Source organism: Gallinula chloropus (genome assembly GCF_964237585.1).
Source record: "Gallinula chloropus genome assembly, chromosome: 5".
In the NCBI taxonomy this organism is placed as follows: Eukaryota; Metazoa; Chordata; class Aves; order Gruiformes; family Rallidae; genus Gallinula; species Gallinula chloropus.
Window position 1 is genome coordinate 33763104 of NC_140090.1, and position 15877 is coordinate 33778980.

Genomic DNA, 15877 nt, shown 5'->3' on the forward strand with positions numbered 1-15877 from the left:
CTTATCAAAGAGTAAAATGAACTGAATTTGAGCAAGTTGTAGGGGGTTGCTCTGCTGTTTTGGTGAGGACAGTATTTTAAGCATCCTTGGAGAACTTAGCCGGTATCAAGCAGATGTATCCTCAAACACACACACACACACACACACACACAAATACTTCTAAAAGCATCTGCTACTTTTGGAAATAACAGTATGCAATTGTAGTGGTGGCAAACATATTTACTATAATACCTAACTAAACTAGACATGAAAAGTAGAACCATTAACACAGAATAAATATCATCCCTATTAAAGAAAGCAAACACAGAAACTCTGTCTGCAAGGGGTTGGTCACAGATGTAAAGTTATTGCCTGAACAAGTACAAAGATATGTGATAATTGGAAGTCATTAAGTTTAATTGATTCCCAGTTACTCCACATCTTAACAAAAGACTGTACTGAAGCCAAGTTTTCTTCTTCATATACCAACATCTTTAGTCTTGCTCTAGGATGTAAACATTTTAAACATTTAAAACATCTAAGCATGGTTGGTTTACATACAGCACCTGTGTTAGGTGAGCATAGTTGGGCTCACAAAGGAGTGTACTCAAAAGCATCAGCAAATGGAGGTGTGCCCATGACTCTAGGTACAGCTGGATGTCCAAGATGGAAAGCTGTTGCTGCCATTTTATCATCGGGCCTTGCTGTAATGTACAAAGTCCTAACATGTAATCATCTCCCACTAGATTTAAGTATCTCTTATTTGGTTTGAGTTTTTAGTGCTCTCTTTCAGCGGTGTTTGGATGCTCGAAGGCTTGTACAGCCATTAAATAACATGTTTTGCCTCCACTTCAGAGTCTGCACGTTACAGTCTCTGCCTTACAATCTGGTAAATTGCAGAGAAGGACCTAGAATATTGAAATACCAGAGAGGACTTGCCTCTACGGCCACAGATCACCTCCACGTCTTTGAGGCCGGTCTGTGCCATTTCTTCACATCAATCACAAGTGTCCATGGTCATGTTTGATCCAAGCAGTTTGTTAAGGCTCTTCATAGGAATGGCACAGTGCTAAACACAAACACTTCTGACCTTTCAGATTTCTGTGGGTCTTTAAAGGACCAAGGTGTGGATCTGAAGGCCCTGCGGTTCTCATGTGGTTCGTGAAACAGGAGGACAGATCGGTGGGAGTAACATATTTCTTTAAATAAGCAAGCAGGTGAAGCTTGGAGCTAAAAAAAGAAAAGCAGGAATCTTGCTTACCTTAATTCTAGCAGAGCTGAAGGCCTATTTTCTGGAAAGATGAGTTTATTAAACCATATCAACTCCTGAAGGCCTGCACCATTAGCAATTTTTAGGTTGGTAGGTGCCCAGAAAGTTGCTTGGTGAGCTGCAATGCTCCTTTGCCTTTAGTAATTACTCACTTTTGACCAGTGGTCTTAGAAATTGCAGTCTCTATGGGCCGTTCTCTAGTGCCCGTATCACTCTAAGTGGTTGCATCTCCTCACCCTTCTGTGGCAGGGAGTTTGTTTTGCACTCTCAGCGGGTCAGCCCTTGTGAAGTGCCAAGTAGCTGTATGCATTTCGGCCTACTGCTTTGCTGGGCTGCGTTTGCTGATAGAAATTGTGCAAAATGACACTTTTCTAAGTGGCTCGAGCAAAAACTCAGAATATTTCTTCTCCTGCATGTTAATTCAATACAGGGTCTGATGGTGCTGAAGGCCATGCTCAACTCCTGGTCTGTCCTGGACAGAGCTCCTGTGAATTCTTGAGGCAAAATGAAGGTCATGGATAATGCCTGTTTGCCATTTTGGTACAAGCTAAATAAAACACCCAGTGTCTTCTGGGGAGTAGTTAACATCATTTTGGACATTTGAGAGGTGTGTGTCTGGCTTTTTCCAGTATCTCTAGTTAAGAGACAGTGGCTTTTTTGATGAAAAGAGGCTTCCAGAAAATACTTCATATCAGTCTACCCAAAAGATCTTTCTAATTAGGGAGCTTTGTTTGCTGCTAACTAGCTATTTATTGAAAACCAGTTAGAGTTGGTTTGTTTAAGTGTATATATACTGTATATATAGATATACTTATATTCTGAGTTGGCAACAAGAGTTTTTGTTGAATTAACTTTCAAACTGGTGAGTGAACCTACACCAGACAGGCTGAATATCCTGGGATGGACGTCAAAGACAAACCAGGCATATAATGAACTCCAGTGCCCATTAAGGCCTTGGCTGGTAGGTGACAACAGCATGTAAACAGTGTGTAATTTTGAAGGCAGGCAGGATAGGATGGCACACACATCATTCACCCCGTGGAGGCTGGTCTTGGCAGTGTCAGAACCCTGCCGTTGATAATGTTATTGTATCTTCAGTGACAGCAGAGCACAATGAGGAAGCAAGCTGGAGCCTAATCGATGCTAAAGGACACACTGGGATGTATCGGGACCTCAGCATCAGTGCAGAAGAGTCCATTTGTTTAAAGAGAATAAAAAGGCATGACACTTAACACGTTAAAATGGATTATTTCATCAATAGGTTAATAGAAAACTGGGCTGCAAGCTCACTTCCTTCTCTTACAGCTGTACTGTAACATGCCATTAAAGTCTGAAAAATGAAAAGGGACTGGGAAAGGGTCTTTGCGTACTGGAGATGGTCTTCTTTCCAGAGGGGTGCCAAACCTTGATTTTGCCTATTTATATGTAAATGTTTCTCAGGAAAAACTTGTTTTCTGCTGGGAAATTGTGCCTCTCTAGCTGCTGGGACTTGGTAAGCAGGTCTTAAAACTGAACATTTTTTTTTCATATGGAAGGATGCACCTAACAAAGATATTTTTAGATTTAAACTTCTAGATTGATAATTTCTAGATAGAGCTAACTTAATCTTCCAGATAACATCTATTTTCATTTCAGCAAGATTGATTCTGAAGGATGTCGCTCAGGCATTGAGTCCTCCCTTCACGCATGTAGCATTAAAGCCTGCAGATGGCTTTATTAAAACAGTATATAGCTTAACAGTCCAGGGGGTTCAGGCATTTCTCTTCCAGCTTTAGCTCTTTAGCTGAAAATGAAGCTTTTTGTTAAATGTTGGAATGACTTCTCATAGCTGTTCCTTTTCTGTGGAAGCAGCCGTTTGGCCTGAGTTTTGCGGGACGTGATAAAAGTTCTCTCGTAAACACAGAAAGAAGATTTTTCAATGGTTGTATCATGGTTCTCACTACGTTTTGTGATAATGGTGTCATGCTAGAGAGTGAGGAGCATGTGCAGTGAGAAGGAAAATGGTCTTACTCCAGATTTACTGTGTGAGTTTCTTCATAACAGACTCTGTGCTGAATGGGAGTTCAGTTCTCAAATGCAACTTAGAAATTAATCATCATTAATGTAACTGATGTCATTCCTTTTTAGAAGTCTCACACCCAAACTCAAGGCTCTCCACCATCTTGTGGGCAGGAGAGCTGGGTGACCCTCCAAAAACAGTGGCTTATGAGAAATGTCTGGATGCTCTTCCACTTGCCACAGACCCCAGTGATCTTTCCCTCACCCCTATAAAACGGATTTTACAGCAGAGTTACACACCAGGCAGTGTTGTGTCATTATGTCCTGACTAGGTAGGTTAGAAAGTCTATAGAGATACCACTTTTAGCAGACGGGTGGTTCACCCCTGGGATGTGGGGATGTCCATGGGTGAAGAAGAAGTGCCATCAGGTCCTTCTGTCACCGTTAGGTGACAGCAGCATCATGCTATACTCGGATGTTTCATACGGTTCCTGTCTGCTGAAACTCAAGGCTAAACGTAGTGTTGATTGAACATACTTCTCACGCTGTGAATTCGCTCTTGAGGCAAAACATGTCGATTTTAAAGAACGTGAAAATGTGCTCTTTCCTAACGAGCAGGGAATGGAGTGCTTTTGAGCAATATTTTCTGCTAATTGTGAAGCGGCAGCTGGGAACTCAGAATCACAAAGTTTGGGGCAATTCTAATAAAGCCAGGGTGGTGCCTCTTATATAAAGAATTCTTTCTTTATTTATTTTAACTTCCCAAATAAACACTTTGATTTTGCTGTGATTTGCCTGGGGGAGGAAGGGAGGACCACAAACATCAATTGCATCAATGTCTACTTGGCGCTCTTCAAAATAATTAAGCAGTGCCTCTAAGCTCAGTGCTAGAAATAACATGCTTTGTTGTTAGGACGATTTAAAAGCCATTACATCATCACCTCAACTTCTAATGGTGGTGATGTAAAAAGGTGTTTTAAAGATGAACTACGGGCACCGAGTGGTCAGCATCGGCTTTTGGGGGAACAGGAGCTTTTCCCTTTTGCTGTGTTTTGTTGTTAATTCAATCACGTTTTACAGTAGCTGCTTTGTCTAGTTGTGTATGTTCTGACCAAACGCTTCCTGTGTTTTTTTGTACTTCTGCTGGTCTGTTTTTGTCTCTTCCAATAGCAGATCCATTTAATCTTGTCGAATCATGTCATGTTGTAGAGACATAAAAATATCGCTCTTGATAAGAGGCTTTCCGTATAGTCCGTGGATGGGAGAGGCCGTATAGTCCTGTGTGTGTTTTCTGTGTGTAGCTCTCACGTGTTAACAGGCTTGTGCTTGTATTTTACTTCACATGCTATTTTGATGTTTCTTTTCTTCCTCTTTTTCATTTTATTTTTCCCCCCCTCCCCTCCTTTTTCTTTATTTTTATTCTCTTTTTTTTTCTCTTCCCCTTCTGCTCTCTGGACGCAGCCAAACGCAAAGCTTGGAAACTAAACCGTGTTGGTAGCCTGCGAAATATATACAGCAGCAGCAGCACCAACACCGAAGGTAACAAACCCACCCGTTTTAGATGAACACCTCCTCTTTTGCCCCTTTTTTGAACCCGCTTTTCCAAAAGTCCTCCTCCTTGCGTTTCTCCCTTACCCAGTGCGGGCATGGAAATAAAATTTGCCCAAAGCATGCGTGCTTTCATCTTGTGTTTGCAGAGTCATTCCAGTTGGTCTTTTCATCTTTTTGTTTGTGCCTTTTATTTTACCATTCATGTTCCTTTCAGCTTACTTAAATTTTGACCTTTCCCTCTAGTCGTGGAGTGGTGATGTTTAAATTACTTCAGGAACCCATTTTCTTCTTTTATTTATTTATATATATATATATATATATATATTATTTTTTTCCCCCTTTCTACATGTGGGCACTCAATGTAATATTTCCCAAGTTATTACAGTTTTTAAAAGTGTTAGTATCAGGTGTAATGATCTGTAGCCAAATACAATAGTGTGCCGTGACATTTAAGTAACAGTCTTAATTTGTTTTGTGCAAGCCTTCTCCATAATGCTCTTTGCTGCTCTAATCCAAAGGCGAGACAGTGCCGGGTCATTTGCATGTGCTACTCTTGCTTGTAAATTCTGTATATTGTTGTATTTCTAAAGGTCACCTGGTGCCAGAGTTCACAAATTGACTTACATTGCTTTTTTTCCACCGAAGACAGCCGTCATGGCTTTTATATAATAGCACATTGAATTTTATTTTCCCCTCCTCGCCCCCCCACCCCCTTCATTTGAACAACACAATTATAAGCTTCTTTCCTTTTTTTTAATTTATTTTTTTATTTTATTTTATTATTACAAATGTCAAAGGTCAGAATTACTTGGGAGCCAGGCAAGGAAAGGGGGGTGGGGGGAAGAAAAACCCTCTGCCACCACCTCCGACAGCGTGGAAGAGGGACGGTGTAAGAAATAGGGAATGCAAAATAGGTCACAACTCAGTAATCTTGGTGTAAGGGGGGGATAATTTTTTTTTCCCCCCTTCTTCACTTAAGTGCAAACCAAATGGGTCAAGTAATCGCAAGCGCATGCCCTAACACTAATTGACTTATTTTGGAATGATTATAACTGTAATATTTTTCTTAATGTCACTGTTTTCTGGGCTGTTGATTTTAGTGATTGCCAAGCGGTGGCATTAAATCTCTTGTAAATTTTAAATTGCATGCTATTTCTGTAAACAAGTCCCTCTGTTCACATCCTGATCATTAACCTTTGGTGATTTATATCACCGTCCTTTTTTTCTTCTTTTTTGCACAATTATGGCTGTGTTGCTGTCAGATGCCTTGCTCTCACCACCAAACAAAGTGTATGTACACAGGGAGCAAAAGTGGGATTCTACTTGTTAGGGAAGCTTTTTTTTTTAAAAAAAAAAAAAGGAGAATTATCATTTTGTGTTCTTTTTCAGTGTAAATGTAAAATTGTTACCTTGCAAATCTGTCTTGATTTGATCCTTCTGTGTTACCTTTTTAGTTACCAAGCATGAATATGAAATGAGAGAAAAATGACTGATGGGCATTAAGAATTTTGAGGAGGCCAGGAGGGGCTTGATTGGGGTTTTTTTTTTCCAATTTTTATATGAAACTAACTAGATACTTTTTAATGGTTTGTAATTTTGTATGGATTTGCTGGTTTTCATCTCCCAGCCAGATTTTTCTTCTAATCAGTGCGCAGGCATTTTTGTTGTTACAGGTTTACTGCTCGAGAAGCTTGTGATGTTCTACCTGTTAGTAGATTGCAACAGGGAGAGAAGTATAAAGAATCCCTTTGTGTTTTATAGACAGGGATTTCATTTTTTTAGGGCCTGTCTAGTTTGAGGAATCTTTTATCTTACTGATCAAACTAAGTATCAAAGGTACCTTGGATTAAGCGTATGGGAGCATGTTCCTGATGGCAGTGGTCCAAGGAGTTTTGAGATGTATCATTGAAATTAAATTCTGGAATCAAGTGAATTTATCTCTTGTTTTGGAATTACTGTCTCCACTAAAACCTGAACATTCAGCGTTCTCCATAACTTTGTGTCTTTGAGCTGGTACCTTAAGCCTTTGTGTGAAGGGTGGAATGGTGAGACATGCAAATGTCGAGTTAATGAGCATTGTAAGTATTAAAAGCCACATGTTTAGATAATTACACCTTCAAAAAAAGAGAACGGTGATAGGAAATGACAGTCCAGAATAACAAATCTGCTTTACTCCTTAGTGCGTGCTTGCTCGGTTGCACTTAGATCTTTTTACTGACTGAAGATATTCCTGTCAGGTTGTCCTGGTTTTGGTCAGGATGGAGTTAATTTCATTTGTAACAGCAGATGAATGCTGTGTTTGAGAGTAAAATGGGAGTACTGCTGATAACACCCTGATGTGTTTCTAGTTGCTGTCAGACAGTCAAGGACTCTCTTCATGAGAAAGGAGGGGCGAAGCCAGGACAGGTGACCCAACTGACCAAAGAGAGTATTCCACGCCAATTACATCCTGCCCAGGATATCGGGGGCTGACGGGAGGAAGGCCTGGGGCGGCTCCGGGACGGGCGGTTCTTGGGGGACAGTCGGGTTCTGGGACGGCTCTGGGTGGCACGGCCTGAGTTGTATGGTTTGGTGAGAAACTGCATTGTGTATCAACAGCTTCATATATTTTTGAAGTCCTGTTAGTATTGTTACATTGTATTTTTTCTGTTATAGTAGTAAACTATCCTTATCCCAACCCACGGGCCTCTTAATTTCTTGATCTTGGGGTTATTTGCCCCTTTCTCTTCCTTTTCCCTTCCCTTACTTCTCATCCCCCCCCTCTTCCCTTTAACCTGCTCTTTTCCTTTAAGGAGCAGGCAGCTGCGTGGATCTTGGCCCTCAGCCGGGTGAAACCACGACACAGGTACAGCCCCGCATTTGAAAGGTCGATCTAGAACTCTCCACTGATTTTTAACCTTGGTCCTGTTATTTAGGTCTTCTGTATGCTGCCAGGTAGCAAAATCTCCAGTTAAGATGGAGACATCTGCAGCTGAGGTGCTGGAACTGTTTTGTAGTTGCCAGGCAGACGCAGGTATATGGATGGTCCTCAGCGTGGTGGGTCTCCTGTGCTTACACAAGGGTCACATTTTGCTTTGCACCATGCAAAGCTGAGAGTTTTCCCTGAATGTGGTTCCTCTCCTTGGCCTTTTGATAGCAAAACTTCTGTGTTGTTAACATGTCTGGTCTCAGAGGAGGGAGGAAGGGTCTTCGTGGAGGTGACTGGGTGTAAAGTCCCAGCTGAAGAACTCCAGCTTCTGAGAGTGGAGAGAAGCAGGACACTGCACAACTGCATCCTGTGCCATTCCTTCATCGATTTCCTGATTGCAAGAGATTTTACTTTCTTTTATTTTAGAATTTGCCCAAAACTCTTTGTTTTCAGATTGTGGCTTTTTTTCTGTAGCCACTGGCAACTGAAAAAGTCCGACCTGCTCCTTATAGCAGGCAGCGAGACCTGAAGTGATCCTTTGCTTTTCTAGGGGGGAACTGTGAAGTACCAGGGCATTACACTTAAACCAGGCCCCACTCTGGCTTTAAAACAGGCTGTACCTGCTATCATAGCAAGATTGTCAAAATACAGAACACTGGAATAGGCTGCCCAGGGGGCTTGTGGAGTCTCCTTCTCTGGAAATATGCAAGACCTGTCTGGATGCCAACCTGTGCAACCTGTCCTAGGGAACCTACTTTGGCAGGGGGTGGTTGGACTCAATCTCTGGAGGTCCCTTCCAACCCCTGCAAGTCTGTGAAATTTTCCTGTATCAACAGATTTGGCAGCACAGCATACAGGAGGACCTTTGCGAAATGAAACAACTGTGCTCTGCAGGGTTTGACATGTGTAAAGACAGTAAATCCTCATTTTTCCACCCCTCATGACTGCATACATGACATGTTACTGCTGCCTCCAAGCTGCCCTGCTCTCAGGGAAAACTTTTCTTCTGCATATTCATCAACTCCCCAACTGCCCTGTGATTAAAAGTCAGTGACGCCATTGCTGCTGTGATTGCTGTACCTAGGCAGAAAGTGGAGGGGGTGGCCACTCAGGGCACTCAAGATAAGCTCAGCCCAACAGACTTGGCTTTGTCACACCTCTCAGTTAAGCCAGCTTTGTAACACGCGTGATGCGAAAAGTAAACAGCAGGCTTGAGACATGTGAGGAAACACCCAGTGCGAGCATAGACTCACCTTCTGTGTGAACGGAGTTTGAAAATGTCTTAATGGATTTCATCAAACTGCATTGACTTGGCATCCAAATAAAACAAGTACATATGGTGGGAGCGGGGGGCTTACTCCCTTGAGCTAGAAACCGGCCTTTCATCACCAGTTTGTCACTCACGACATAAAACAGCACCGCTGAAATATTCTTCCAGTGGAACACAACCTTTATCAAGAGCTGTGGGCAACCGATGGCAGAGCTATATTGTCCTGATAGGGTTGATTTTCAAAACTAATTAGATTTAGACACTGGGTTTGGAAAGGGGAAAGAAGTATTAGCATAGTCATGCCCAGTGGGACATGGCACAAATATTTCCTTAATTGAGACTGCTAATAAACATACTTATCTTCCAACTTACAGGGATAATTTACACCAAGGGGCAAAAGGTAACAACAGTTAACATCGTAGAGTGCGTAAATAACATGCGCCTTTGTTGTAAACAAATTGTATATTGTAAACATCTGATGTTGGTTGCTAGGGCACCTCGGTGGTGCTTCATTCACATCCTTTTGACAAGATGAAGGGTTATTAAGGAACGGTGCTTGAGCGCAAGCATTTTTTAGAGAGGGAGGAGGGCGTGATAAGGGAGTTTAAATAGGTCTCAGTGTTACTTGAGGCAGGCTTGACTAGGTTTCAAGCTGTAACCTCCTCAACTCTTGAAGATGCTTCGCGGGTGTTTGAAATACGCCATTGAGAATCTTTCAGTTCTGCACTTGACTTCTGGTTTCTGTGTGAGTGGCATCATCCACCAGCCTTGCACAGCGAGTTGCTGTTAATTAGCAGCAGCACCAGGATCCTCCGACGACAACTGCAAAGATGCAAACACACAATCCGGCACCTCATGAGAGAGGCTGGTTGGCTGGGAAGCCAGAAGGCCTAGTTTTGTTTCTGAGTCTGGCAAAATATTTTGAGAATTGCCTTAAGCCTGGCAAGTCTTTGTTTCATACCCATGGAAAAAGATAATTTATTATTTTTCTTTAAAGCAGCAAACTTTTGGGATGGGTGTTATTTCTGACTCAAGAGTACCCAGTGGAAAGGAACCCTTGTCTTCTGTGTACCTCAAAATGTGCCTATGGTTACCCACCACTGGTGTGAGGTGTCAGTGGTTATTTATACTGTTCTTAATACTGATAATAACAGAAGTGGGAAGCTAAAATTTGGAACAAACCGATAGATACCATTTAGAACCACTCTTAAGGGATACCAGAAGGTGTAACTCCTTCTGGACATGTGTTTCCCCTGCATTTTAGTAGACTTAATTGAGTTCTCTGGAAGAAGTTACGGACTAATTGTATCCTGTAGTTATTTTCCACGTAGTTCTCTAAACCTGATCGCTGCTAGGTACCATGAACACAGGCATTAGTACAGGAATGCAGTGAGACCATGCAAAAATGTTTGGTTTTCTCTGCACAACCCTTTGCTTCTGAGAAGTGGGATCTCATGTTTGCCATGAACAGGTGGGCTGGAGCAATGTATGTCTTTCAGGAGGGGAAAGAAATGGCAACTTTGGTTAAATGCAGCGACTCTAAAAAGATCAAGGCGAAGGTAGCACATGCAGTATTCAGTGGTGGCACCATTCTTGGAAGCGGCATGGTGGTTTTCCTAAAATTCACTGATTGCTCAGCCACTTCCACTAGTGCTCTAAAAAAGGGTTTCAGTATCATCACAATCTTAGAGCTTCAGGTCAGTTCCCATCCTAGCCACCCCTTCCCACTTAAAAAAAAAAGAGGAGGGGGGCAAAACAAACAATGAGGATACATTTTAGACATCTCCTGTTGATAATAACTTCCAAATGAAAATGGGTTGCAGCTGGTTCTTCGCACTTTAACCCTTTGTCTCCTGGCCTTCCAGGAAATAATTGATGACTGATTGGCCCATTAACCTTTTCTTTTCCTTTTTTTTTCCCTTTTTTTTTTCCCCTCTCAAAAAGGAAAAAGAGAAGTTTGACAGCCTGGACTTGCGTAATGAGGAGGGATTCCTAGTGAAATCAGGTTGTTGGCTGAGTTGCTTGTCCCCGAGGATGCAAAATTAGCCCCACGGGACCTTGTCTGCATAGAAACTGGACACAATTAGTGTAATATCCGGTGTTATTAATGTAGTTTGGAGTAATTGGGCAGGTTGATTTCGACAGGTTGATGGTGCTAAAATACTATTATAGTGGACCTTTCTATGAATAACTGTTAAACATGGAAAACTGTTTAATAAAATTTTGTGATTGGGCTCACAGGGATTTAAATAGCACAACCTATAATTTTTTTTTTTCTGAAGAGTAAAACTGAAGAATTTCGTTCTGCTGCCAGGATTATCCTGTTCACATGTGCAGTGATTAAGGATGTACGTGTTCACTACTCATCTTCTGTAGGCATTGCCCTGTGGGTAACACGGGTCTTGCTGCTTTGTTTCACAGTTGTGCTTACCAAAAGAAAAAAAAAAAGTGGCTATATTTAAGCAGAAAATATGTTATTGAACATATCTTTAACTGTGCTGCTCATCTGAGGATTTTAGGGAGTAAACCTGAAGCTTTGGTGGGTATTAAGAGAATGCGACCTTGTGTGTTAGTAACGTATCATCAGCGATGGCCAAGTTTTCAGCTAACTTACCGATGAACTTAAACACACCGCAGCCCTCATAACCCGCGGTGGGGCCGTACTGGGACAGACTCACTGGCATCTTATGCAGACTTTGCGATCCTGAGCCGTGAAGGCTATGCAGGGTCTTGGCAGCTTTTGTCCCGGTGTCAGCTGGTCACAGCAGAATAGGTCAGGAGATGAAAGGCAGTAGCCTCTCCTTTGGGAAAAGGAGACTTGGGCGTATAAAAGAGCAGCCACGGGAGATGGCTGGAGGTGTTTCCTGAATTGCTCTCCAGTCGCCTCAATAGCGGGGTTTGTGTCCCTCTGCCATAGGTAGCGCTTTGTGCTGCATCTCTGGAAAACAAAGCTTGCAGAGGTACTGCTGCGAGGACGGGATTTCGACCTCGCTTTTAACCTGCACGCCAGCTGAATCACGGAGTTTATTTCTCCTAAGTCCATGTTCGGCAAACTGGCTTCACGGCTGTGATGGGATTAATGGCAAGTAGGAGATGGGAGGAGTCGGTGGCACTGCGTCTTGCTTGTTTCTATTTCTTTTAAGGTCTGGAATTGTTATGCTGGTAAATCACCTAGTATTTAAATGTTGGGATGAACTGGGTCAGGATTAGTGCAGAGACTCTCTAGAGATACACTGTATGTATTCGTTAGGTGTTAGTTCTACACCACAGGTACTTGTGTGCATTTGGCTAGAGTTAATTAACCATAGCTGAACTTGGTGAGGTATTAGGCATCGAGAAGTGCGCCCTGCCATCTGTGCTGGAGCGGTCTCCTCTCTCATCATGCTCTTCTGTGTCCGCATCCCTCCAAGGCCTCCTCCCTGCTTGAAAAGGTGTGGGGAGTTTCTAACCCAAGGCGGCCAAAGGACTCTTTTCTCGTGTAGGCAGCTCCTTCAGCTTACATTGAGCCTTTGGCTTACATAGGAGAGATTAGGGTGAGAGAGGTGGGGAAGGTAGGATGCAGCCTGGAGCAGAGCTATGAGGGAAGGGAAGGGCACGAGTTGTGGAAGATGGACCAAGGCTGAAAAGGGCCATCGTATTAGGGCACAATGCAGCATCCCTGCCATAACAACATGTGTGCCTTGGTACCACCCACACTGAGTGACTGATATAGAAGGATTTTCCAAACATTTAGCAATCAGCATTTGGAAATCCTCCTTCAATAGGACTTCAGGAACACAAAGTTTTATCTGTTAGATGCCTAAGAATGATGAATTTCCTAATTTGAACTCTGCCAGGGGCTGCTTCAAGTGGGATTCAGGTTTTTATGTTCTTGTTTCCTGTTTTCATCCATGTATCTGTGACTCCACATATGCCTGTACACTCCCCGCTGACCACAGACCATAACTGTACTGTCCCACAGGAGACAGCAAATTCCCTTTATTGACGGGTGGCTCCACTTCCATCTCCCTCATAAACTTTTGAAAGCTCCGTTCATCAAACCTGGCTTTTTCCATTATTGAATTGTAGCAGTTTGGATAATGATTCTCCCTGTTTGGTTTTAACACAGTGTCGCTAAAGTAAACAGTTGTTATAGCTGTACATCATTTATCTTTCTTTTCCCAGTTATCCCACACAGAGAGTATTTTTCCCTAGTACAACTGCTGCTAAGTGCAGCTCCTTCACCTGGAAATAACCTCCACATCCATGTTTATTCTCACCTCGAGGTGCAGAGTATCCTCTTGCTGGGTTTTGGGGGGTTTTTTTAGGCACCCTTAAAGCAGGGTTGACACTGGCTTTGCTAGCAGAGAGTGTATCAACAAAAACTGGTTGTCCCCCAGGTTGAGAATGAGGCTGCCAGTGAGCATCAATACTGGCTTTAAAGTGAGTGCTAGATTTGGCACTTATCTTCGCATGCTTGTGGGAGACAGGGTAATGCAGGAGTTTCATGGCTCTGAATATATAATAAGTCATTAGCAGACAAGCAAATGTAAATGCTCCTTCTAAAGCCCATTACAGCTGATGTTCACCAGAACTTTGTGCTCTATTATCCTGTTCCTTTCATGCTTCCTGCTTGCCCTTCCCAATTCCACTCGCTCTGCTTCAGCTTCCTTGATTTTATGATTTTTTTTTTTTTTTAATTTGGCTTTTATATTCCATGTGTAGTTGGAGCATGTGTCCATTTAGTTCAGTTCTGCTGGTGTTTTCATGCACTGCAGTCCTCTGGCCTGAATACTTGTCCTTATACTCTAGCAGCCCTCAGGATATTTCACTGACCCTTTCTGCTAGCTCCTCAGATCATTTTCTCATCTCCCGTGTCGATCGTGAATGTTGAATAGGTTGAACTGATTTTAATCCTCTATTATAACCCAACGTTGTTATGCAGGATACATCAAAATGTACACATCCGCTTCTAGTGCACCTGTAGATATCATCAGGTGCTTGAAGGGAGAGGGTAAATTGTCAAATTTTCTGAATTGTCAGCTTTTTATAGTCCCATCTCCTTGGCTTTTACATTATGTAGCTCTTACATAATGCTTTTTGGCCACTTCGTGCTTGAGAAAAGTATGACAGACTCAATAGCAAAATCCTGAACATACAGGAACTGGATATTTACCCAGAACAGCACTTACCTACATAATGTTTGGAGGGAAAAGCAGCGGTTCCACGGGTTGTTTTCTGATGCATTGTGTGTGAGTGCAAGGTACCTGGATACATCTAGCCTTAAACCTCAGATGTCCAGACCTGCTTTTGCTTTTTATGCTGCAGAAATGCACATCAGCCAAGATTGCTTAGTTCCAGATGTCAGTGTCCTTAAACTCTTCTTCTTATTGCACTTTTTCTGTTTTTTTTTTTCCAGAACAAGAAGAAAACTTTGAGTTTATCATCGTCTCTCTCACTGGCCAGACTTGGCACTTTGAAGCTACCACATACGAAGAAAGAGATGCCTGGGTACAAGCCATAGAGAGTCAGATTTTGGCCAGTTTACAGTCATGTGAGAGCAGCAAGAACAAGGTATGGCACACAGAGTAATAATGAAAATAATTAGTGGTGGGCTGATCCTTGAAAGGAAAGGAAAATCAAGAACTTTGAATTTTAATCTTGTACTCCTGGAGATGTGCAGGTTTTAGGCCCGCGACGGAGCAGTGCATGAGCAGCATTGCGTTATCTCAAATATTTCAAGACAGCTGGAGCTGTAGCCTGCTTTATAGTTTATTTTTTACAGCAGTTGAACTGATGGGGCTCCTGGATTGTCTTTTTTGCCTTTGGTATTGCTCATAAAATTTTGTCAGAAACTTGGGACTAGGTCACGGACTCTTCCTACTTAGATGTTGCGCATCGCTTGCAGATTTGGGATTGTTTCTGGTTAGAGGTCTGCAGAAGGCCCTTTAGGAATATCCTTTCTGAAAGAAGAGTGGAGGCACACCTCAAAAACATTGTATTTGCTGCTCAAATCTCTAGGTAAATCTACCAGGCTCCTGCATGGCAAAAATGCCCTGCACATTCTGGTTGGCTTCACCATACGTGTGCGGTGATGTTCAGCATTAGGACTCTGCCATGATGAAGTAATACAGATCAAAGGAATTAAAAAACTAAGCTGTTTTTTTTTGTGTCTGTGGCTTTACAAGCCTGTGCACACTTTTTCTTTAATTATACTGAATTAAGTTCTTATAGTTTTGCCCTTTAACTAATTTAACAGAAAGCAAGTCCCAAAACAGTCCTGAAAGCTTTTTGGGGGAAGATGAACATGGCCTGAGAGGAGCACGCTTAGCAGCACTGTCATATGATAGCAGAAGTAGTTTGTTCTCCTTTCCTGTCAAACAAATAAATGTTTAAGATCTGAGACTTCTTCAACCACTGCTCAATTTTGGAAAGGCAAGATAACTGCTTTGTGAGTCCCTGTGTTTGCAAACACTTCACAGCTAGAGAGCAAGGTATTGAGTGGCAGTGAAGAGAGAGAAGTGGGGAGCAATTATTCAGACCTATAGATCCTTTAACATTATCCACCTAAATAGATGCCTTTAATGAGTTTATATTGCAAGGAGGAGGCCCAAACTTTGAAAGAAAGGGCTGCTTTCATTGCCCTGATCTAACGGAGTAGATCAGACACCAGTAATTAGTAGTTGTCATCCTCATAATATAATTTGCTTCCTATCTTGTTTAAAAAATATTTTTATTTCCAATATGTATTTCTGAGGCAGAGACAAATTGCTGCTTATGGGGTGTTTTTTTGCCTTTCATAGAATTAGACCTTTGACTATGATCATTAAGGGAGCACAATAGAGGAAATTTGTACACTAACTAATCTGTAAAAATACTAATACAAAAGAGGATGAAGAGTGGCTGGTAATATTTACTGTAG

The 15877-nt window shown here is 42.2% G+C and overlaps 1 protein-coding gene across 2 annotated transcripts in view; it reads left to right on the plus strand.

Annotated features, from left to right (window-relative positions):
* AGAP1 (ArfGAP with GTPase domain, ankyrin repeat and PH domain 1) overlaps positions 1-15877 on the plus strand; it is a gene marked incomplete at its 5' end in the record, with an annotated part of 392415 nt that overhangs the window by 324937 nt on the left and 51601 nt on the right. For both annotated transcript variants that reach the window (XM_084265229.1, XM_084265230.1), the window contains one exon: positions 14375-14529. In XM_084265229.1, the coding sequence (XP_084121355.1) occupies positions 14375-14529 (155 nt within the window). The remainder of the gene's footprint in view (positions 1-14374; positions 14530-15877) is intronic.